This window comes from Schistocerca nitens, chromosome 1 (genome assembly GCF_023898315.1).
Source record: "Schistocerca nitens isolate TAMUIC-IGC-003100 chromosome 1, iqSchNite1.1, whole genome shotgun sequence".
Lineage (NCBI taxonomy): Eukaryota > Metazoa > Arthropoda > Insecta > Orthoptera > Acrididae > Schistocerca > Schistocerca nitens.
This window is the reverse complement of record NC_064614.1, coordinates 198,042,285-198,069,288: the sequence shown is the minus strand read 5'-3', so window position 1 is coordinate 198,069,288 and position 27,004 is coordinate 198,042,285. Positions and strand designations below refer to the sequence as shown.

The following is a 27,004-nucleotide window of genomic DNA, read 5'->3' as shown; positions in this document are numbered from 1 at the left end:
GGTTGGATATGGGTGTGTGTGCGAGTGTATACCTGTCCTTTTTCCCCCCTAAGGTAAGTCTTTCCGCTCCCGGGATTGGAATGACTCCTTACCCTCTCCCTTAAAACCCACATCCTTTCGTCTTTCCCTCTCCTTCCCTCTTTCCTGATGAAGCAATCGTTGGTTGCGAAAGCTAGAATTTTGTGTGTATGATTGTGTTTGTTTGTGTGTCTATCGACCTGCAGCGCTTTCGTATGGTAAGTCACATCATCTTTGTTTTTAGACATACATAAAGTAATGTACAAGTAATAAATATGTTGTAACAATTGAAAATTTTTCATGAAAAGTAGGAAATCCAGGTTCACATACCATTATGAGGCAAATTTTCAATTGTCACGACTTATTCATTACATTGTATATTTAACAACTCTGACTGGTTTTCACTTGTATCACTGCATATCTTTGCATCTTCATTAGTATCATCCCAATTCACTCCATATCCATTTTACTTCAGAGTTACTTCAATTCATGATCTTATATTTAGCAGAACAATTGTTTACATACTTTTAATGGTTGCCTGCAGTGGCTGCTTCTCCCTGTTAATATGTAACCTGACTCATTTCACATGCCTGAAGACCCTCTTTCATGATGGTATTTATGGAACACAATGTTTGAATGAATGAATAAATAAATGAACGAATGGCAAAATAAGTAAATAAGTAAGGATATTGCAGCTTACACCATATCAGCTGAGTTATAAGGCTAAAAATGACTGACTGTACATGTATGACAATTCTATGAAACGTAATAAGCCTTCTTTTGATCTTTTTCAGTGGTTGTAGTTCCATTTGCTGGCCTCGACATATGGGGAATGCTGCACTCAGTCTCGAAGAGTGACTTTATTCGTAACACTATAAAATACATTGAAACGTTTAGTGGGATAGCACGGAAGCAAGCAGCTGTACATGGCCAAGTAGCATCCCAAGTGACTGTTGTATTTGACATGGATAATTTTAACTTGCGCCAGTATGCTTGGAGACCAGGTAATAAAAAAACCAGCTGAAACTTCATAACTTTTGAAATCTTTTCTTTTATATTATAGTTACTATAAAATGAAAGATGGTTGTAACATGGAGTAACATATATGAGGGTAATCGTCATCAGAGCTGAATTGCTGGAACCACAATTAACACTGACAGGTACTGTGAGAAGCTGAAAAAGCTCACATGGGCAATTCAGAACCGGAGAAGAGGAATATTGAGCAAGGGGGTACACATTCTCCATGACAATGCTCGCCCACACATCACTCAGCAAACCATTGCTCTCCTGCAGCAGTTTCAGTGGAACATAATCACCCACCCACCCTATAGTTCTGACTTGGTGCCAAGTGATTGTCACCTGTCCCCTAGGTTAAAAGAACATTTGGCCAGAAAGCAATTCAGCTCTGACGACAAGGTGAAAGAAGAGGTTCATAACTTTCTGAACAGCATGGCGGTGAGCTGGTATGACATGAGCATACAAAAACTGCCACAGCATCTACAAAAATGTATTGACAGAAATGGTGATAATGTCAAAAAATAGCTAAATGTTAAAGCTGTAAACTGATGTAAACCATTATAGAAATAAAAACAGGTCTACGTACTTATAAAAAAAATAGAAGACCTTACTTTTGGGATTACCCTTGTATATTGAGTTTTGTTGGTTGTTTGTCACCCATGTCACTTAAGGTGAAGGCTTGCATGGTTTCTTAAACAAGGGCAGAGGGCAGAGCAACTTCCCTTTTTTCACCTTCATTCAACTGAGGTGGTGTGCAGATCATACTGCAGTAGCACACAGGTGGAAAGAAAGACAGAGAGAGAACAGATGTTTGACAGGTACTGTGAAATGTTGTAAGTAAAGAAACGATGTCCAAACTCACACCGAGCGAGGTGGCGCAGTGGTTAGACACTGGACTCGCATTCGGAAGGACGGCAGTTCAATCCTGCGTCCGGCCATCCTGATTTAGGTTTTCCGTGATTTCCCTAAATCACTCCAGGCAAATGCCGGGATGGTTCCTCTGAAAGGGCACGGCCGACTTCCTTCCCCATCCTTCCCTAATCCGATGAGACCGATGACCACGCTGTCTGGTCTCCTTCCCCAAAACAACCAACAACCAACCATCCAAACTTACAAAATGACTTCATCCTTAAGAGACCTTCCACTTTTCTGTGATGAAAGAGGAAGCATGATGTAGCTTTATTCCGTGCACTTGTTCATGCTTCATGTAATGGTTTGAAAAATCTAATAATGTCTTCTACATATGTTCTCACTGTCTGTTGTTAAACAGTAACAGAGAAAATGGTTCTTGGATGCAAAAGATATCTCAGTGACTTAATAACGCCGTGGGGCTAGGGCCTCCAATTGGGTAGACCGTTCGCTTGGTGCAGGTCTTTCGAGTTGACGCCTTTTCGGCGACCTGCGCGTCGAAGTGACTTAAAATTATAACCATACACTGAATATATTTTCCCCCATCAGCAGACGTGTGTGTAATGTTTTGAAATTTTGTGGCAGATTAAAACTGTGTGCCTGATAAGGATTTTAATCTGGAACCTTTCCTTTCATAGGAAATGCTTTTATCAACACAACTATCCAAACATAGCTTTAATTCTTCCAGTATCTTCTATTTATTTATAAAATGTTACAATACAGCTGCACTGGGTCACATTGTAAGTATTACACACAAACATTTCTAACTTTAAAATGATCTTTACATTTCCCTGAGAGATATTAAACCTTCTGAAACCACCTGAAACTTCATAACTTTTGAAATCTTTTCTTTTATATTACAGTTACTATAAAGTGAAAGATGTTTGTAACATGGAGTAACACATAAGAGGGTAATCGTCATCAGAGCTGAGTTGCTGGGACCACAATTTTGTTGCTAAAATCACATTTGACTCATGTTTCTAGTATCATTCCACTTTTTGATTGTGTCAGAATTCAAATCTTGAAATGAGCTGTTTATTTATTTATTTATTTATTTACAGGGTTTTCCAGAAGTCAGAAATGAAAGTCCTGTAATACTTACCCTAACAAAATATGTTTCACACAACAACTGTTGCATCTGACATCTATTTTACACATTTCCTTAAATGCAGGTTTTGTGAACAAGTCTTTCAATAGCTTTACTATGGTCTCCTTGTTCATCATAACAGAGCCATCTGATTTCTTGACTAATGTTAATGAATGTTTGCCCTCTACTAAGTGGCTGTTTTTCTTTCTTGCTACTTTGGTAGTCCATGATTGTCTCCCCTATAATTTTCTCATTATATTTTCTGACATCTGCTCATAACTTTTCAAAATAGTTTCTTTAGTTCAGTTAATTTTGACTTCTGTAATTTTTTACAAAATCTTTTCTCTTCTTCATCAATTGTTTTATGTCTGCAGGAAAAGTTTTTTGTCTTCTTTATTCTTGCAACATCTGCAGCAGTCTCCAGTACAATACTTATTAAAGCACCATTTCTCATATTTAAGTCCACATTTTCTTCATTCTCTTGAGCCTGAAAGCCATTTGTTAATTTTAATTTGAATCTTTCTCTTTGTATACAGCTATTCACTTGCTTGTCTCTAGTTCCTGAATCTGTATACTTACGTTCTTAGTGTATAGTGTGAGAGGGCTCACTGCCCTCCTCGTGTTTCTATTCAAGTGATAAAACAGAACACAAGTTGTTTGGGGCATAAATCACCCTCATTTTAATAAATGGCAAGACACACAATGTGTTGAAGTCACAGTGAAGCTTGCCTGGCTGAGACAAACTTGCTTGCTGTAATATCTACACAAAGGTCCAGGTAGGTGCGTCCAACACAGTTACTGAAGAGGAGCACATTGTACTGGACTGGCTTACCTGACCAGTTGTAAAATGCAACACTGGATATGACTAGGAGTGACAGAGGTGACAGAGAACCTAACATATTCCCATCCTAAAATAAGTCTTCTCATTTTAGCAACTAAGTATACATTTAAAAGCTCAACAAACTGAAAATGTAAATTCCAAATCATAGAAAAGAATAAAACTGAATGTTACTACACACACTATCAAGGCATATGAAGCATGAACACACTAACATTTAACATATACACTAATAATGAAATTTACTTATCAACAGTCTGTCTTCCAAAAAAAATTTACATCTTCTTAAGCTAAAATCGGGACTTAGGATTTGGTTGCTGTAAATTATAGTGTAGCATTTGGCATTCATTGTGAACCACCTCAAAAATGGGAAGTAACACTCCACTCTTTCACTAATAACAGCACAACTTCAGTACAGCCCTCTTAACCCACCCATTGCCAGTTTTCACTGTCACTACATAAATGTACTCACCAGGACCAGGACAGCTTCTAGATGAGACTAAACCTTCACACCGACAGAGGTAAGTTACCTTGACCAAGGCCTGATTGTTGATATGGAGCTGCCATGCTCCTTCTGATGTCCATTTACTGTATTGCTGCAGCTGATGCAGACACTCATCTCTTCCAAAAGAACCATTTCAGCTGTTGCAAATGTCACCTGTGCAGCCTGTTGGAAGGAATTTGTATGATAGAGGGTTTAGGATAGACTTTGATTCTCCAATCAGCAAGAGGCTCATCATGATTCACCAAGCGGTACCACAGATCTCAAATTTCCATCATGAGCTGTATGTTGCTGAATGCATGCTTCACATAATTGCTTTATGTGAAGTTGATGAAATACTACCTTACAAAATTCAACCCAATTCTGTGTCAGTTAGTGTGGAGTGATTTGATTTCTCCAATTTTTCCTTGCCTAAGATATCAAATAAAACATATGTGCCCCAGTATCATATCTATTCTGACAGGCTTATAGAAGTTGGGTTCAGCAAGTAGCAGATCAAATGCAATGTTCCCAGCTCTTGAGTCTATGCACCTATATAACAACTCACTAGTGACATTGTCAGCAATAACAAAGGTGGTTAAAATGCAAAATTCAAAGACATAGACATCACAAGTGTATGACACAGAAGTAGCAAAACTATTGTTTGTGCTTTTTACAGGAAGTGACTGTTCACTGAGTTTCCACTTCAGTTGCTCAGCCATGCTCATAGATGTAAAAGATAAGTGACTCATACTGTCTAGTAACACACTACAAATCTGGTTTACTTGCTGTCCTTGATGTTGACAATTCTGTTGCCACTAATGCATTACAGTTGATACCAGGCCTCCCCATTGTAGCCTAGTCCACTAAGGCGTAGTGACTAGATTGAGCAGTCTGTCTATCCTTTGAGTCAGCTGCTTTGTGGAGCAACGTATTATTGTTTTTGTTATACATCTTACAAGAAGATATCTTGTAGTTACTCAAGAAGTGACCAAAAACAGCTTATTCTCTGTAACAAGAGCCCATCAATCATCAGTAGTTAGTATTTGAAACCCCTTGCATTTGGTGACACCATGAAGTTCATTACAAAGTTTGTGGTAACTCCAAAGAACTGACACTTAAGAGACTGTGATAGGCGAGTGTCCCTGTTCATTAAGCCCTTTATAGTAGAATAAACTGAGTCCCATGAATCCTCAAATTATGCCCTATCATCACTATGATCTATAGATTCATCTTCAATTCCGATATGCTGGAGCTAACTCAAAATCAACCTGAATCTGTATCAGTCTTCTAAATTCTGCTTCCAGCATCCAGTGTTAGACTGCCTGCAACTTGTAAAAAAACTCCCTATGTGCACGAGAGCAGCTTTTGTAACCTCTCTCTATTTAAATAGTCTTGTGCTCTAACAAGAATACATTTTGAGAATGGGCAGATGGTAACAGGTAGCCAACAGTTATACTTACCTGACTGCAGTCAATGTGTGAGGTCAATATGACTGAAACAGCAGTGGCATCACAAACAATGGTAGCTAGTGCTGTTCAACGCTGCAGTCTCTAATGGTGGAGCACCAGTGAGAGCTGGAGCTGACATGACAGAAGAAGATGGTTGGCACCATCTGTGCCTGTATATCTTGTGTTTAGAGTTCAACAAGGCGCAGGAAGTATCTGTGAAAAATAGTTCATGCCACTAGGAGTGGCAAAAGTGGCAGAGAACATAACTTTTATACATACTTTGTTTTGAATCACTGACACTGTATTAGTACTTAATTAATTTAGTTCTTTCTAACTTAGGATCTAGTTTTATTTTGCATCTTCCTAGCCTGTGGTCACTAGCAAATCTGATTTGGTTTCAAATCCAACACATTCTGCATGACTTATTTATTGTCTGACAGCACTCATTTGGTCTCATTTTTAATTCAATTTCTTTCTTTCCAAGTCCTTTTTTGGCCTGAGTTTTTCCTGAAAAATGTGCTTAGGATGTATTTTGATTTTTTCCAGTAAATTCCACTAGCTTGTCTCCACTATTGTTCCTAGTAGTGAATGTGAAGTTCGCTACTGGAGAGTCATTTCTCCAAGTTTGTCCTCGCTTTTGCATCAAAGTTGTCCATTTCTATAGTAGAATTAATTACCTTTGCTTAACAGTTCTTGCAACTCCTCTTAAAGATCTTCAACTTCTTCATTAGAATGCAAGGTTGTTGCACATAAACTTCTACTGTTTCCAGTGAGTATCTTTTATCTATTTTTAATACTGTTCTTATTATTCTTTCTGAGAGTTCAATTTAAACAATTTGATCCTTAATTTTCTTAATGAAACCTACTACTGAGAACCTGCTTCAAGTTGTGCATGCACAGTAAAAGACATTTCCTGGATTTGGCTTTCTTGCCTACATCATACCTCTGACACACCAATGATACCATGCTGGATACCAGTTCTGCCTCCAGGTCTTGTAGCCTACCTTCATTCCTAAATGTCCTGCAGTTTATGATCACTATATGGAGTATAGGAGAAACAGTAAAGTCTTCATGAGTCATGATATTTTGTTTTAACCAATATTTGTGTACCAGGGTGCAGGACAGAAGTAGCTGAGACGCCTCATGTTACAAATATACTACCTGAATTCTGTAAGTCCACATGCCATGCCCAAAGCGTTTGGTGCAACATGCATCCAGTGTTGAACCCAAACAGAGCAGTGCTTACACAGTTTCATCCTATCTCTGATTATTTCTAAATGCAAGGATCGACAAAATGTGACCAGTCAATAGTCACTGGTCAGTGGTCACAGTTCTCATGCTTAATATGTGATGGCAGAGATTCATCCTGTTAAGGTTTGTCAACATCAGTCAGTATTCTACTGCAGAAAATAATGTGGTCTGTTTGGAAGGTTGCAGATGTCTATTCTCATTGCTGTGTCTGATGCAGATTGGAGAGCTGCCCTTCAGTGTCATTTTACAAGAATGTTGGCTGCTTGGTTTAGTGTCACGTAGGGCCTTAGTATACACATTTAACGCTGTGACCTCTCTGGCTGGGAGTCATGCTGATTGGTTTTCCTTGCTGACTTCTGTCACTGTGCAATGAAAAATAGTTTAACTGTTTCACATACCATGCAGCTTGTCATGATTGCAGTGAGAAATGGCAGGAGGAGGAGGAAAGGATGTTTACGTGCACACCCTGTATGAACAGATCTGTACAAGAAAATGCTTACAAGAGCAGATAATCATAAACATAAGCCTGTCTGCATGAAATAATGTTTTGTTACGCAACTTCATGAAAAGTTAAGAAACATGGAATGTTCACAACTTACTCCTCCTGTAGCAAGCACACATATAAAATCAGACTAATGACAACACAACAGTTGCATATGAGCAATAGTTTTACCATGCTTCATCTGTGAATGATACGGGACAAAGCCCTAGTACATAGTACAGTCAAACCTTCATGTTCCATACACTTTATAGAGATGAAAAGTAAGTAGATGTAAACCTTTTATTGCCAGAAGAGTCACAGGAGAACATAAATCAGCTTAATTTGCTCTACCTCTCATGTGAATTAAAGTACATAAACAGCTAGTCAGCTGTTTTCCTGCTTCTGCTGTGAGCATTTATGGAAATTTATTGAAGGATGGTGAAACTATGAGTAAGCAACATCACATTGAACATCCATGCCTCATCGCAGAACGAGGTTGGAGGTTTGCTTGTTCTTTAAAGCATGACAGGTAGATGATCTATGGCAGATGTGCCAATAGACTACAGTGCTGGTGCTGGCACAAGTGTTTCATAGCACACAGTTCAGTTCACATCGTTGAACATGGGGTTCTGATGGAACACATCTGGGATGCTAACAATGGCCAGATCTGCACCCACAACCCATCAGCCCAAAATTTACAGAAACATCTGATGCCACTTGCCTCTGAAAACCTACCAAGGACTTTTTGAATCCATGTGATGTTGTATTACGATCCAAAGATGGACTAAAATGCTACCAGGTGTTCATCATATTTTGGTTATCAATGTGTGTTCATTTATAAAATTTAACAAAATTTGGTTACTTTTCCTTTTCTTCTTTTAGTAGTATCTTAACCATATATTGATAAAAGAAAGAGTCAACAAAATCAAACTTTCAATGTAAATCAAATTTATTTTTGGCTTTTCTTTCAGCGGGAGAAGTAGTGATTGCACTTATTCAGATGTATGAAGCAAATTACCCAGAAATATTGAAAATTTGTTATATCATCAACGGTAAGTGTAAATATAGCATTTAAAAATATTTCATTCATTTGTTTACTATTTGCCAATCATTTCAGTGTTAGTATGGTGACATAAGGAGAAACTAGCTAAAATTAGTAGCATGCACTGTGTCTGATGAAACTAATGTAGAATAAAAACTTTTATAAGAATAAGTGCTGCTATATTGCAGTTCACAGTTAATCTATAGGAATTATCTTCTTGTATATAAATGTTGATATTATGAAAGTAATCTTTTCTTGTCAATTTTTTCCACAATAATTACTCCACATGCAAGCTACATTATTTTGATCTGATGCTGGTGTGCAAAATTAAATGTAATACAAATGAAAAACAAAGGAGTTAGTGACTCACTATCACGTTGTCATTGTTTGTTTGTTTGTTTCTGTTGCTTCATATCTGCATAATTACTGCAACCTACATCAACTTGAAGCCACCTGCTGTAGTCCAGCCTTGGTTTCCCTCTAAAATTTCCCCCTACCCTAAATTGCATAAGCAAACTGATTACTTCTTGATGCCTCAGATTGTATCCTATCAACTGATTCCTTCTTTTAGTCAAATTGTGCCAGAAAGCTCTTTTTTTCCCCCCAATTCAAATTCAGTACTGTAATCAACCCCTCCTTCCTAGTTGCTGCTCTTATTCACCAATGTGCAAAATTTTTTATTTATTTATTTATTTATTTTTATTTTATTTATTTATTTATTTATTTATTTATTTATTTATTGACAGGAGTAAGATTACAATAAACTTTTTAGTGTACTTATCTTTTCTTGCAGAGTTGGCTCGAATTCTTCATGTCTAGGGGTCTGATTCTTGAAGCCAAAATTCTCACATTTTAGGTTCCCATGGCCCAATTGATCTTAACAATTTTGAAGAATGTCATTGCAGAATTTTTTATGTTAATTTATTATGTCGCATTTTACTATATCACACAATCTTTTGAATTTTCACATTACCAAAGCTGAAATTACATTGTTTGTCCAAAATACAAAAATAAATCTTATCACATCAGAGGCACGCTTACTTCTCCTTCACTCTGCAGTAGTAACAATATTCCAAAGGGTTTTTAATTTTTCTTGACAAATGAATTTCTATTAGGTTTGATTATTATGTTATAAATGAATTCAGAAATAAACATAATAAACTGTACTAGATTATGTAAGTAATAAGAGAAATTTTAAGTGTGCCAAATAATTCATAATTTCAAATGTTTCTAAAGCAAAAAAATTTTAACTGTACATTCAGAGCTAGTACATATCGATTGTAACAACGAAAATAAAGTAATTCCTTTTCATAAATTTTAGCTTTAAATATAATATATTGTGTATAAAATTACATGAAATTTTTCAGATAAAAACAGCTGAGATAATATTGACCTTTCTGAATTCCGAAAAATATTACTGGTATCTACTACTACTCTTGAGGAAAAGTAATGCTAGAGAAAGATGTTGCTTTAAAATATCCCCCTCACAAAATACAGAAACAATGTGTTTACAATATTTTGTGACTTTCTATAAGGTTTGCCAAACAGTGTACAAAATTATGCCAAAAGTTAGAGTACAGGTGTATAGAAGTATCTGTTAAATAACATATTACAGAAAACATAAGAAAAACATCTATTACACAAGTCCTAATCTAAACATATATAAGGACATGGCATTCAGATTTTCTGATCTGTGGAACATTTTGTCACAAGACAAATGATAGGAAGTCAAAACCACATTACAACATTAAACTATAGGAAGACAATGTAAATTACTGGAATTACAAATTTCAAGTTTACATCTATAAACACACCTTCAAAATTATCAAAAGAGAAGAAAAACACGATTCAGAGCCTAAGAGTACAACGAGTGAGCCGACTCAAAAAACTCACAATGATGGGCACAGACCAGAAGAATACAATCAGTTACAAGTAGGAGTATAGCACAAAGTCAATCAGCCACGTAAACCAGAGTATGTAAGAATATGTTGACTCATAGAAGAAGAAAATAATGAAAATGATGTGGGGACTGACCCATGAATCCAAACCACACTGGGTATATATCAGCAGAAATGTTTTGACACAATAAAATTAATAAACTTCATAATCATATATCAGTAAGTTCAATCATATGTAAATAATAATTATCAGAAGCACTTAGCCTCAATCAATAGTTGCACACTCTCCTCAAGTACACACACACACACACACACACACACACACACACACACACACACACACACACACACACACACACACAGATTTGCGGATGACCGGGGATACCCAAAACAGAGTTAAGCATGAGCTTGCACACAACTCAAGTTCCAATGAGATACAATAATGCAGTACTCAGGATAAATACAGGTAATCAGAGTTGTAAATAGCATGGAATGATGAATGATGACATACTCGACTAGCTTGAGGACCAAAATCAGTGTGTGAAATCAGAAATGTATGAATTCTGTTATACAGTCTACACTCGTAAATGTCTTCCACTCTCTAGAAGATTCATCTACAATTGATTAAAAAAATATACATACTGAGTGTTGAGATAAGAAAATTCATTGAAATGTATGACTACTAACCTAACAGTGCTTAATTCTATCAGATTCTGATAATTATTTACAACATGATTCATAGAACGCACTCTAGAACTTTTTGAGTTTTCACATAACAAATCATCACTCACAGAACATCAACTTACATAATGTATTGGGAAGTTAATCCCCCTACCTGAAAAAAAAAAAAAAATACATTTATGCGGAATAACATTGTCCATTTCAGTGACTACTTCTCCAAACAAATAGTTCCACAAATTCTTCATATAGAATAATTTCTTGGCTAACAATTTACAAATCTCAGTCACAGCAGTGATGTAGTTGATAAATGCTTGAGTACATTACCCAGCACCTGTGATCTCTTGTAAGTCAACTGGACCAGCAAGGGTGCAGCCATATAGGAGTGTAGGAGTGAATCCATCCATATCTTTGTTTCACCTTGATTTCTCATTGCTTGCTCCAATGGATAAGTAACTTCCTGTCTACCTTCCACATCAAACCCTGAAACATGTTTTGTGTGTGAAGCATGCTGTTCAATACTTCCCTCACATACCATGGCATATGTTTTGACTATCTACTTTGAAAAAATAAGTGTCCAGGATTTATGTCAGAATGGATTAAAAAGTGTTCACATATGAAACTTTAAGATATTAATCCTAATATTTATGGTACATGTGAATAAAATGAGTCTTCACTCAATTTACCACATCATCAATGACTTTACCCAAAAGAATTTGTGACAATTAAATTTTATTATTTTCTGCAGAATACATAGGAATAATAACAATATTTAACACTAATAGCATTCTTAGATAAGAAATTTTTTTTACTGGATATTTAATGGCATTGTCCCATTTCAAAACTGTAAAAAGATCTACTCATTTAGTCACATAGATATATGTAATAAATTCTAAAGCACAAATCTATTACAAAACAGAAGTATGTAGTTGAATGAATCTGCAAAGACAGTGTGGCATAGATTTAAACTCAGTCAACAGATAAGACAGAACTTCAGAAATCACAAGATCTTACATACTACATTTGTGACATACAAAACAGAAATATGCAGTTGTATGAATCTGCAAATACAGTGTATATTTTCTTTCAGACTAGGGATCACTAAGCATCCATGTTCAAATATCTTGTCTTCTACACTAAAAGTTAACAGTACCTGAGATTTTACCAATTTGCTTTGCTTACCTGTAGCTCCTGTTATCTTTACACCTACAATGGACCATTTCCATAAATTCTTACTGTACATGACCTTACCCCTAAATTGTTCAGATATACCAAAATTGGGCTACCTGTATCAAACGGTTACCTTTCCATTGAGCAATCTTAACTTTAATTTAATGACACACAAATTCTGAATCATCCTCTCTATTGTCAGGCACTTCATGCAAAAGACCACTTTCAATTTCATCTAATGCTAGATCCACACAAGGTTTTATCAACTTTACAGGTATCATAGCATTACTTTGGTTACTCATGTTGTGAGGTAAAGATTAAACACAATGAATAGATTCCATGGCTCAACTAACATCACTTGTTACAGCAGGAAAACAACACACAATACTGTCAAAATTACACTTTCTGTTTAGTTCCTCTTTCACTTCATTCCACCGATTGGGATACAAATTCTGACTAACCACAGCTAACTTATTCCAGAATGCACCTTTATCTGTGTTATCATCAGTCTTGTCCCAAATAATCTTCAAAAGTTTTCACCTTTATTCTCCAGGCTCACGGTTACCCAACCTTCACTGTTTGGATCTTTACTCTGAATAGCATTAATGAAAAACTGTTTCGATTGGACTGGTATTCCATGACCCTCGCTTACATCACTTACCTTATGTGTATCATTAACATCATTTACAAATGGTTCCAAAACTTCATTATTCTTAAACTTCACAAATAGCTGATATCATCATCAGCAGCAGAATATTCCCCCAAAAGTACTTCATCAATAACATCTCTAACAATACAAGTCTCACCTTCATCAAAGTCACTTACCTCACCTGCATTCATTTGTAATAAGCCACCAGTCAAAGTCTTACCAACCTCAGTAATTTCACAGCTCTCATTCACATCTACATCAAAAATACCACCTAGTTCAGATCCAATACAGTCATCACCTCATTTACATACATCAACAACAGTGTTTTCCACCGAAGAGAAGAAATCATTAGTATAGACTACATCAAAATTCCCACTACTCTCACATTCTGGTTTGTGATTAGCACCTCCATCGCCATAATTAAACATAGTATCCCAACTTTTGATCAAAATATAAATGAGAAATCTGATATTCCTTCTCTTCAGTTTCAGATACATGTGCTATATCATTTAACACTGTTGTTATTGTCTAACTGCAAGTGCAACTTAGGGGGCCCCTTTTGTTTCCACCCCCCAAAACTGTGGACCTCCATTGAGGCAAACTGCCGTTTCTCTGGTTGCTACTTCTATGATTGTCTTCTATTAAAATGCCCATGGTTATCCCCATTATTCCTATCCTGCTGATATCCAAAATTTTCTCTCTATTGACACTTTGATCCTGATAGAAGTTACCACTATCTCTGATTATGTGATTAGTCCCATTGTGATTTCTATCATTCCAATTATTATGGTACATACATGGTGTGTCTAAAAAGTTTGGTGAATGCTATCAGACAACAAACAAAACAAAATATACAAACAAATGTTCTTTATTGCCCTTCAAAATAGTCGCCATCTGCTACAACACACTTTTGACAACGTTCATATAGCTTCTTGAAACTATCAACAAAGACCTTCTGTGGAATCAGTCACAGAACAGCTGTCAGGCGATCTTTGATGGCATTGATTTCAGCACAACATTCACCTTTCATGACCACCTTTCATGGCCACCTTCAAGCGGGCAAACGAAGAAGTCTGCAGGAGCCATATCAGGGGAAAGCGAAAGGTGTTCAAGAAGTTACCATCTTCTATGCTGGGAATTGGCGCACACAGTCCTGTGCAACGCTGGCCAAACCCACTGGATATGCTGTAGCAATTGGTTCAAAACAGATTGGTAAAAGGCAACATTAATGGTTTGACCTCCAGGAACAAATTCCTTGTGGATGATGCCATTGTTGTCGAAGAAGGCGATCAACACTGTTTTCACTTTTTTTTTTTTTTGTCGTAGGGAAGACATTGAACACCAAGACATTGATTGCTATTTTGATTCTGGATTGAACTGGTAGCACCAGGTCTCAACTCCCATGACGATGGTATTCAGAAGCAATGGATCCTGATCACACATGGAAATGAAATCACCAGAAGTTTCCATCTATTTTGCTTTCTGCTCATCTGTGAGGTTGTATGGCACAGATTGGGAGCAGATCGTCCACCTACCACAATCATTGCAACTGAACTCGGGCTCGTTTACTACCTATTTTTTCACGTGGCTCATCTGTAAAGGGGGTTGGTAGTAAACGGTTGCATTTGCGCCCCTATTATTGAGTCTGATATTGGCTGGCTTTTGAAGAGCAGTGAATTGAACTATACACGTTCAGATTGAAACTTATTTATTCAAAAGAAACACTTTAACGTTGTGGCCATGCATTTTTAAGTTCACAAATAATAATAATCGGTGCAATTCGTACACTGTTTGTCTCACACCCTCACACACACCCACACACTTGTTCCTTCGAATACCCTGCCGTCCATGCTTGCACTCGCGGCACTTTGCCGCTCCCCACTCACCACCACAACGGCCAACGACAAAAGACCCCGATTTTCCCGCTCACATCCACAGTCCTGAGTCGGGTCACATGACACCACAGTAGTCAAAATAATTGCTAAACATGGCCACAACTCGTTTACAATATTTTATAATATTTAAATACTTAAATCTAAATACATTATATAATTTTACAAATTATCACCACACTTATATAATTCGTTGCAATTAAAAGAAAACCAAAACACTATCCAACGGAACTACAACGTCCATCAAAACACAAACAAGTATTTTCCGGTCTATTTTGCCCAGCATATCATCTCTGCTGCCGTGCTTTAAATTTTAAATTACTTGAAAGAGTTCCATATTATCCCCTGTTACCTTACATACCCCCACTTCATGGAGACATTACCTTAGTAACGGCAACATGAAGTAGCACCAAATGGAGTGAACCCATATTACTTTATATATTAAACATTTTAATTATAACTATAATGGCACCAAAACACGTAGAACAGTGTTATAGTGGTGAGTTAATCAGTGCATGTACTATCATTAGGAAACATACATACATAATCCAACAATGTATCCAACTCAAATATACAATTAGATAGTATCCTATTGAGTGACTGGGCAGGCAAAATAAATGCCCATGTTAGTCTATATGTAGGTTGCCCACTCACTGCACATTAACACTTCCACTTTTTACACAGTTGTTTCTGTAAGTTGCACGAAGTTGTTGTAACCAGATCCTTGTGTTCACAGGTTTATGCATTGGAATACAGTCTTTCCAAACTTGTCAGCCAACAGCACTGTGCTTCCTCTCATTAGCCAAGCCATCCTATCAAAATTTAATCAAATCCTCATAAATCTTGCCTAGACATGCAGACCCACATTTCCCAGGAATCAGGCTATCCAAATCCTCCCTGGAACATCCTGTTTTCACTGATCAGTTCTTACTGAGGTTGGTACAAATGACAAACATGCACACAAATCAAACACAAACATGGCATAGTTAAATATATTCTATTTCACCCTTCAAATGTTCCCAGATCAGGACCTCCGACACTTCTACCCGCACGCACCAGTATCAACTCCAGGTGCCACAGATACATTAGAAATTTTAATAAAATCTCAACTATTTTTTAACAAACTATTTGCAGATTTCCTCCCTCCTATATTCTCCACATATTTATACAGAAATAGACTATATGTACAGTAGGTTTCAGTTCCCGTATGACTTTCAACAAGGCTTCTATCACACCCACACCAGTTGTGCAAATCCATTGGACAACAGATTCCCTTATTGCAAATATATACAGTATAATGAAGTTTGTTGACCACCAACAATGGTATCGCAACATACACAGTAACACAAATAATACTCCAATTATAAATACACGTATACATAGCCCCCAATAATTTTTTTTTAACTCGACAATAGTGTACATGGGAATCTCACTTCCTTAACCTTTATTCTTTTACCACATATTTTTTCAACTCCGTTACATTTATCAGTCACCCGTTATCTCAAAGGGTCCATGGTATAATTCAAATAACTTTTTGATTTCGCCATCAATGTCACTGGATTTTTTCTTGTTCCTCACCAGCACCTTATCTCCCTCCTTGAACTTTGTTGTCTTATACTTTTCTCCATGCCTCCTCTGTCTCTCATGTCCTTTCTTTAACATTTGCTGTCTGGCCACCTGCATCTTCTCTTGACTTGTCAAGTCTTGAGATGGAGGAAAATCTATGTGTTCTGCTATTAGATTGTCAGGCTTGATATCTTTCATGAGCTCATAGGGTGAGAATCCTGTTGCACAACTCTTCACTGTGTTCATAAGATCCTCAAACACAGTTATATATTCTGCCCAAGTACTATGCTTTTTACTGCAATATGTCCTACATAGCCTACCCAGCTCCCTCATATACCTCTCAGCAGGGTTTCCCGCAGGGTGATACACTGAAATCCTTATATGCTTCATCCCAGATCTTTGCATAAACTTCCCCCACACACTAGATACAAATTGTGCTCCATTATCAGACAGAACATTCTCTGGTTTTATATCATTCACAAAGTAATCTTTCTCTAGCTTGTTAATTATATTCTGGCTAGTGGCCTTTTTCAGTGGATACAGCCTTACAAACTTTGAGAATACATCAACAGCTAAAAGAACATACTTTACACCCCCTCGACCTGTTGGCAGCCTCCCGAATAAATCAATAGCCAGCAGTTCACCATTTCTTTTAGGAACAATATTCTGCATCTCTCCTTGTACTGCAATAGTATTATACTTCACTTTTTGACATTTGTCACAAGAAGCCAACTGTCTCTTTACTCTCCTGGCCATGTTGTTAAAACTAACATAGTCCTGCAGTATTTCCAAACATTTTTGAGCCCCATAATGCCCATGGCTAAGGTGGATGTAATTTATTAATTTTTCCACATGCTCATCTGGAAAACATACCTTCCACTCCTCTTTGTCCAAATTTCTTCGTCTAAATAAAATACCTTTACAAATTCTATAATATTTAGCTATTTTTTCATGTTCTTTACTTCCAAAGTTTGTTTTGATAAACTTCAAGGTTTGGTCCCCATTCTGAAGTCTCCTCATGTCCTTACAGATGGATCTGATTTCCTTCTCTCCACCCACTCCTTTCATATACAATATCTGTAGTTCTTTCTCATCTCCATTCGCTTCATGTTCTTCTCCAATGAAAGGTAATCTTGATAAGGCATCAGCCACATTGTTGTCTGTGCCCTTAATATATCTTACCTCATAGTTAAACTGCTGCAAAAACATGGCCCATCTCATGAGTCTATTATTTAACAGCTTACATTCTTGCAAATAGCTCAGAGCCTTATGGTCTGTGTAAACAATCACTTTCCTACCTTCCACATATATCCTGAACTTCTGAAATCCAAAAACTGTGGCTAAAAGTTCCTTCTCTGAGATACCATACATCAATTCATGTTTGGAGAGCATTCTGCTTGCAAAAGCGATTGCCCTGTGCTCGGTCTTCCCATCTACTACCCTCTCCTGAAATAGCACTGCCCCTATCCCATAATCTGAGCTGTCTGCCCCAATACAGAAAGGCAAAGACAAATCTGGATAGAACAAAATTTTGCTGTTTTTTAAGCTATTCTTGATGGCTTTAAATTCCCGGTCACAGTCAGATGTCCAGCACCAGGTTACACTTTTCTTTAATAGTCTACATAAGTTAGGTGAATTCAGGCTATAATCACTTATGTACTTCCTATAGAATGAACATAGTCCTATAAATGATTTCAATTGTTTCCTGTTCGTTGGCACCTTGCAGTCAACAATAGCCTTGATTTTCTCTTTATTGGGCAGAATGCCATCAGGAGTTAACTGATGACCGAGAAATAGTAATGTTGCTTGAAAAAATTCACACTTACTTAACTTAAGGGTCATCCCCCCTTTAGATATAGCCTTGAATACATCCTCCAACAGCTGACAGTGCTCTTGCCAATTGCTACTCGTAATCAAAATGTCATCTACGTACACTGTCAATTTTCTCATTAGTTCATCATCCAACACATGACTTAAAGCCCTTACAAAAACTGCTACAGATATTGATAAACCAAATGGCACAACTGTAAACATATAAGTCCTGCCCTCAAATAAGAAAGCAGTGTACTTTCTGCTCTCTTCAGCCAATTGCACCTGCCAGAACCCTGAAGTCAAATCAACACTTGACAGAATTTTAACATTATAAAATTTTTTCAACAGCTCATCCATGTTCTCTGGCTGATCATTTTCTTTGACTATTATTTTATTTAGCTTTCTTGCATCCAGTACTATTCTTATAGAACCATCCCTCTTTTTCACCACTACTATTGGATTACAATACTCACTCCTCCCCATTTCCAGTATGCCCCACTTCAACATCATCTGTATCCTTGCCCTTACAGCCTCTCTATTAGCTATTGCTATAGGATAAGGTTTGGCCCTTATCACTTCATGTGGCAATACCCTCAAAACATAACTGAAATCTACGACTTTTCCAGGTCTGTCAGAGAACACATGCTTATGCTTACACAATAAACCTGTAAGCTGCACCTTTTGTTCCTCATTTAAATGTCCCATTTCATTTACTTTGTCATGTATCTGCTGTTCAGTGCAGATCTCATCACCTACCTCTTCTATCCTTTGTAAATGAGTAATTGTCTCACCTCCTTTTAATTCCCCTTTAAATTTTATTCTTCGTCTATTTCCACCAGCATCAAATTCTACCATTCTGTCCTTTACAAAAATGCTACATTCATACTTGTACAAGAAGTCCATACCCAAAATTACATTCAATGCCAAACCCTTCACCACAAAGCAACTAATATCAAAACAATACTCATTACTATTAAATTCCAGTAATACTTCCCTGCTGATGAGCTTGCTACATGTCCCAGTTGCTGTCTTAATTTTGACTCCTGTAACTGGTAATTCTATTAATCCTAAACCTTTAATTTGCTGCCAGAAAGATTCAGAGATTGCAGATAAACTTGAGCCAGAGTCTAATAATGCTATATCTGCAACTCCTCCCACACTGATATCAATTATTGGCTGTATCACCTCTATTTCTACTCTGTTCAGCCCTGATTCCTGTAATAAATCTCTTTCTACTTCACTCCTGCTTTCCTCTTGCATAATGCAAATATCTTTAGGTCTTTCTCCAAAACATACATCAGTATCCCCTTCAAACAGATCCTTAATAGCAAACTCAACATTCTCTTCTTCACTTAATTCTTCCAATTTTCTGGCAATTTGAAATTTTATTTTACCCCATTCTTCAGGCATCAAAGCTTTATGTAATTTTGCATAGGACACCCAATCACTCAAATCATAATCAGCCTCCTCCTTTCCTAACCATCCACAATTAACATCTTTGAGGCTTGCATCATCAGTTAAGAAAACACAGGTTTCAATTTTATCTTCTGGGCAACCTACAGCAACATTCTCCATATCATTACGCATTTCCATATCCACACTGAAGTCATTATCACTACCACAGTTAACACCTGCACCCACAAGCACAGTAACCTTATCAGTAGGTAATTTACCAGCATTTTCCACATTGTCAAATACACCACTCATATTAGCCTTTACATCACACTGAATAACCCTCTCCTCACCTTTTCCACAATTCTCCATACTATTTCCAATAGACATCTCTACCCATTCATCACACCCATTATTACTGTGAACATTGCCCCTTAATTCCATATCCACTTCTGTTCCCCCTTTTGATGAAACTACCTCTGTCTCTGATCTTTCAATGAATTTTTCTGCACACAAACCAATATTGTCCTCCTCTGCTTGTAATTTCTCTTCCCTTTTAAACATGTCATCAATGTAAAACTCACACTGTTCATTGCTGATATTAGCCTTGTTCCCTTTTTTCCTCTTATACCTTTTATCTGTATTTCTATAATTGTTAAAACCCCCCCATAGATTTTCATTTCCTAAGACAGCATCCATATGACATATCCCAATGTCCCTATTTTCCTTGCTGACTTTATTACTCATCCCATCATGTCCTTGTCTGGCCCTGTTCACATAATTACCAGCCCCCCTGCAGACCTTAAGTGAGGCATCAATTAGTTTTTTGATTGCCTACCCTGTCCATTTGCATCTGGCATTCCTACTCTCATACCTTCTCTATCACTCCTCATCTGATCAAAATTGTCTCTTCTCCCTCCAAAATTTCTGTTATACCTTTGTGGCTTGCTTCTCCAATCTCTATCCTGATTATTCTGATCACTTCTATCTTCTCTCCACCTGTTATGGTTATTACTGTATTCATAATTAATACTGTTTCCCCTTTCATGATACCTTCCACTCTCCCTATGTTCCATGTATTTAGGTCTGTAACACAATGCCCTGTCCATATTATCCACAAAATTAAGAAATTCTTCCACTGAATCTGTTGCACTGTGAATCAAATCCCATTGCAAATGCTCTGGTAATCTTCTCTTTAGTGTAGATATTTCTGTTAATATGCCCAGTGGCCTATCCAGATGATTTAATTTATTCAGTTCTCTAACACAGAACTCTCTCATACTTTCCTTTCCGCTCTTGTAACTGGATACATTCAAAAAATCGTTTTGCAATCTTAATTGTTTTGCTTGGCCCCAGTATTTGTTCAAGAACAGGTTTTCGAAGGTTTTAAAATCACAAAATTTATCATAATTTTGGTTTGCCCATGTTTGAGCTCCGCCTTCCAACTGCCTCTTAACATATTTAATTTTTGCCTGCTCACTCATCCCTGTCACAAAGTTATCCTTACACGCAGCTAGAAAGTCAACTGCATGGTATTTATTCTCCCCATTAAAAGGTTTTGACTGAAATCCATGCCCCAGAGGATATCCCAACAATAAATTTCCATTCCCTGCTGCCACAGTATTAACTGTTTCCCTCAAGACATTTATTTCCCCTTCTAATTCCTTCTTATTGTCAGTAATTCCCTTATGGCAATCCAGCACTCCTATCTTAATGGATTCAATGTCTGCCTCTGTTTGTCTTTGAAATAATGTGCATTTCTGTTCCTGTACCTGAATCTGCCCCACAAGATTACTTTGCACAGTGTCCACCTTGGCTACTAGGCCTCTTTCAACCTCATCAACTCTCTCAATAATTCCCTCAACAATTTTAACTGTTTTCAACTTTATCTGTAATTTGAGTTAATTTGAGATCTAGCTGATCAAAATTTTCATTCACTGTCTTTATTTTATCACTAAGCCTTAATTCCATATCCCCTATTTTCGAATCCATTTCTCCAACTATTGCAGTTTTTATATTCCCTATTTTCGAGTCTATTTCTCCTAATTTACTAGTAAGTTTTACAAAAAAATGTGCTGAGGTCACTTCCTGGTATCCAGCCTATTTCTTTTGGCATGCTAGGGCTACTACAGGTACTCCTAACATCCACTGATTCGCCTTCACTTTGAGATTCACGCGTCTCATCGGCCATGGCTAATGAAAGGACACAATTTTGCAATGTAGCTGCTTGCTGTACTTATCTTTTATATCCTCGTGTGACACGAGGTCTGCAGTGAGCTCCGCAGCACAGCTATGCAATGAATCTTAATCGGCGGCGTGGACACACAGCAAACTCAATCAGGAGCGAGAACACGTTGCGTAGGCCCCTGGCAGCATGTAGTCATGTTGGTCGGTGGCACGGACGACGGCGTTGATTGTCGGCAGCACGTGGATACAGCTTCGACTGCTTTACCCGTAGCAACACATGGACGTGGCACGGACGACGGTTTCTTCTCGTGGCAGCACGTATCGCGGCACGGACGACTGTTTTACACGCGGCAACACGTGGATACGGCAAGCACAGCGGTTTTACCCGCGGCAACACGTGGTCGACTCATTAGACTGTGTAACTGACTGCTTCATAATCGTGGTGGCCTTATATCAGCGTAACCACGGGGCAGTGCGTATCTTGTCCAGCACAAACACTCCGGTACTGCTAATGCACTGATTTTAGCTCAGAGCCCCCACACTGACTGTTCAAAAGCCTAACATCAGACGGACATTCGATTCCGAAATACTATGGAATATGGAAGAAAGTCCTATCCCGGACGAGCCCCCAATTGCAACTGAACTCGGGCTCGTTTACTACCTATTTTTTCACGTGGCTCATCTGTAAAGGGGGTTGGTAGTAAACGGTTGCCTTTGTGCCCCTATTATTGAGTCTGATATTGGCTGGCTTTTGAAGAGCAGTGAATTGAACTATACACGTTCAGATTGAAACTTATTTATTCAAAAGAAACACTTTAACGTTATGGCCATGCATTTTTAAGTTCACAAATAATAATAATCGGTGCAATTCGTACACTGTTTGTCTCACACCCACACACTTTCACTTTGTTCCTTCGCATACCCTGCCGTCCATGCTTGCACTTGCGGCACTTTGCCGCTCCCCACTCACCACCACAACGACAAAAGACCCCGATTTTCCCGCTCACATCCACAGTCCTGAGTCGGGTCACATGACACCACAGTAGTCAAAATAATTGCTAAACATGGCCACAACTCGTTTACAATATTTTATAATATTTAAATACTTAAATCTAAATACATTATATAATTTTACAAATTATCACCACACTTATATAATTCGTTGCAATTAAAAGAAAACCAAAACACTATCCAACGGAACTACAACGTCCATCAAAACACAAACAAGTATTTTCCGGTCTATTTTGCCCAGCATATTATCTCTGCTGCCGTGCTTTAAATTTTAAATTACTTGAAAGAGTTCCATATTATCCCCTGTTACCTTACATCATCTGGGACGATAGTGTGCACTGTGTCCTTGATAATGCCCAATTGTTCTGCAATCAATCTGAGAGTCCGTCACTGAAATTGTGCCAGCATTTGTCACACTTTCTTGATCTTTTCTGGGGTTCTGCTTGTCAGTGGCCAACATTAGTGTGGCTTATCTTCAGTTGTCATTGGAGGATCAATAAAATAAATAATACATTTCTGCAACCAAGACATTTTGTTCTTTCAAATTGTTACTGCCAGTTGCTCTATTACACCAATGTGGATTGGAAAAAGTTCTCTTACTGTCAGCTTAATAATAATTTTTAACTTTCATAGGCAAAATGTCATCATCTATTTTAACTTGGTTATTTCATCATTTATTTTATAAACTACACATGCACACGACAATTTACCACTATCAACACCTGTTACTGCAACAACAGATACTTATACTTCACCTATTAATGATTGGTCGTAAGTTAATAACTTCTTGTTGTTATTGTTGTGATCAGATGGAGGACTGGTTTGATGCAACTCTCCCCACTAGTCTGTCGTATGCAAGCATCTTCATCCCTGCATAACTACTGTGACCTATAACCATTTGTACCTGCTTATTGTATTCATGCCTATGTCTCCCTCTACAATTTTGACCCTCTACATGTCCCTCATTACCAAACTGACTATTCCTTGATACCTCAGTATGTCCCCTACCAACCCAACCCAACCCAACCCTTCTTTTAGTCAAATTCTGCTTATATTTCTTTTTCCTCAATACACTTAGCACCTTCTCATTAGTTAATCAGTCTACCCATATTATCTTTAGCATTCTTCTACAGCAACACATTCCAAAAACTACTTTTCTCTTTTTGTCTGTACTACTTATTGTCTGTGTGTCACTTCCACACATGGCTATATTTGCAACAAGTACCTTCAGAAAATATTTCCTAATACTTAAGTCTAAATTAGATTCTAACAGTAACTTTAGATATCAGAGAGGTCACCTTCCAACTTTTCTGTTTAAATGTGCAATTCAAAAACTTAATATTGAGCATTTGTTTTATTGATAGCAATACCTTTTACATCATAATGATTATGACTTGATTTCTGATTAACATCAAAGGGATAGATTATGCAGGATTTCACTTCTTAAATTATAACTAACCTAAACATTCTTTAACATTATAGCTCATGACATAGAAGAAATGATCAGATATGATTTCCTTGTATCCTATATCTCCGTAAATGTCATTTTTCAGTATTGGAAAAAAATTAAATATGAAAAATGTATCTTGGTCTGTTTAGTGAAGTGTGTGTCTTGGTTTAAACTACCTGACAGGATAAAGTGATTCACTGGAAGCCATTGCCTTGAGCAAATAATACTCTTAATGGTTGAGCTATCAATGTATGATTCACTGCCCATCTTCGCTACTGCAGAAAATAGGTACTAATAGAAGTGAAACAGTGAAAGGGGTTATAAATCCTGTCTCAATAACTTGGTTGCATTAGAAGCACGTGTGCAATTAGGTTCCAGCCTGGCACATAATTTTATTAAAGTACAAGTACAAACTCCCCCACTCTAAGTATACAGTAATCAAATGTAGAATTAATTCTTCCAATGACATTTACTTTTTAATTGAGGATTTCAGCATAGGATGTGTGGCAAACAGTGAGCAGCTGTGTTCGTAGAACATTGCCACTACAGTTAACATGCATTTACTGTTGTATTGTATTTCTTAAAAGCAAAAGTTGTTCAAACAATCATTGATTTTTTCAGCACCAAAGGTTTTTGCAATTGCTTTCTCAGTTGTAAAAAATTTTCTGAAGGAGTACACATTAAGTAAAATACAGATTATAAAAAATGATCCAGTTAAGTGGAAGGCTGCAATACTCAGTACAATACCAGCAGATCAGCTGCCAGCATATTATGGAGGAACTCTAACAGATCCTGATGGTGATCCAAAATGTCCGTCCAAAGTAAGAGCTTAGCAATAATTTGTACATATTATTAGAAATATTTCTGTAACTATGGAGAAAAGTGTAAAAGATGATACAAAAGAATATCACATTAGTCAACTTGAAAAAACATTTATGATTCAAAAGATTCTTACTTTCATTGCCTTATGTATGGGACTGCAATTGGTAGTAACCAAAACACATACTTAAGTAGTGCTCTATGAATCTCTGTGTCTCACTTGGAATTGGTCAGTTTGAAATTTTGACATGGTTTGTTGAAACAGACATCTGCAAAGTACATCCATAGGTGGCAGAAAACTGTGCCCTGAAAAAAAAAAAAAAATTAGCAAGTAGTAGTTTGAAATGGAAGTGTAGACAATGTAAGCTGGAATAATTTCCTCTGAACAAGTTGCGTCATGAATGACTGTAAGAGATTTTTTTAATGGTAAAGGTTTTCTCAATTTTCCAAAGTGACGGTTTCGTACACAATAATTAAATCTCACAATTTTTTATGAATTTCAGAAAATACATAACTCCTTCAAATCAATATTAATGTTATCAATAACATGAGTAAGTCAAATCAAGCAATGGAAAATCCAGCATGAAATAATGACAATATTATGGAAAGCATAGATTGCTATTCACTGAATAGTGCACATGTTGAGACAGGCACAATAAAAAGAAGCCAGATTGGCCTTAGCAGCTAGAGACAGTGGTCATCTGTGTGTGAGCTGCATTTGTGTGAATGAATGTATGTATATACTTATGTTGTCTAATGCAAGAGAAGGCCTTTTGGCTGAAAGCTTACTTGTTTAGGGTGTTTTTATTGTGCCTGTCTGTGACTCAGCATCTGCAATATGTGGTAAGTAGCAATCTATCCTTTTCATGATATTGACATGAATAAGTGAAATGTAATTTTGTTTGTGTGTGTGGGGGGAGGGCAGGGGGGGAGGGTGCGGGGGGGGGGGGGGAGGCGTGTGCCAGGGGGGGGGGGGGGGGAATGCGCATGTGCACACACATAATGTGCTGACTGAAGTTTATTAATGTTTCAGTTGGCTACATGACAGTTTTCAGTGTTTATACATCCATGTGTCAAGGATGTTATGGAGCTGGGTATATGGTAACAATACTGCTGGTCCACATCAGTAACATATTCCACTTCTTAGATCTGGTTGCATCAGTTCCTTGCAAAAATAAGTCGTGCAGTTTTGTATGCTCACATTAGGCAGGTTGCAGCTGGTCCACAACACATGTTGATCAACACTGGGTCAAAGCTGAAGTCATATAAATCCTACAGGAGAGGTTTTTGTAAGTCATCCTTGTGATCAATGATCAGTGGGACTTTGGCTGTTCACTTATGTAATAAAATGAAACACCCACAGCCATTGTTTTGATGTTGTTTTATTACATTGCAACCAGCTTCGGTAACTCGGTACACCATCTTCAGGCTGTAACTGGTACTGAGGGGGTGACCTCCCATCATATATATGATCCCATAATCAGCATACATCTTTAAACCGGCTTCTGTAGAATAGTATAATAGCAATGTTGTATCTGGAATCATCAGCTACCAACTCACACACAACATCACTGTTGCAATATTCTATGGAAGCCAGTTGATAGATGTTGGCCACTGATGGAATAATGAATATGATTGGAGTTCATCTTCTCAGTGTCAGTTACGCCTGAAGATGGTATATTGAGTCACTGAAACTGATTGCAATATAATAAAAGAACATCGAAATGTTGACTGCAGGTGTTTCATTTTATTACATATGTTATTAAAAACTTGTATTACCTGTTAGAATGCCTTGATATGATGCTAACACAATCTCATGAGATGTAAAGACTGTAGATTCAGGATATAGGTGGTACTTTTTTTCCACTAGAAGACCCCCGTCTCCTCCCTATTACTACTACAAGG

At 37.4% G+C, this 27,004-nt stretch overlaps 1 protein-coding gene across 1 annotated transcript in view; it reads left to right on the top strand.

The window, feature by feature from the left end:
* LOC126245531 (SEC14-like protein 2) overlaps positions 1-27,004 on the top strand; it is a 296,282-nt gene that overhangs the window by 251,722 nt on the left and 17,556 nt on the right. Inside the window, exons 5-7 of the mRNA XM_049948322.1 lie at positions 813-1,022; positions 8,505-8,585; positions 24,902-25,101. Of these exons, the coding sequence (XP_049804279.1) occupies positions 813-1,022; positions 8,505-8,585; positions 24,902-25,101 (491 nt within the window). The remainder of the gene's footprint in view (positions 1-812; positions 1,023-8,504; positions 8,586-24,901; positions 25,102-27,004) is intronic.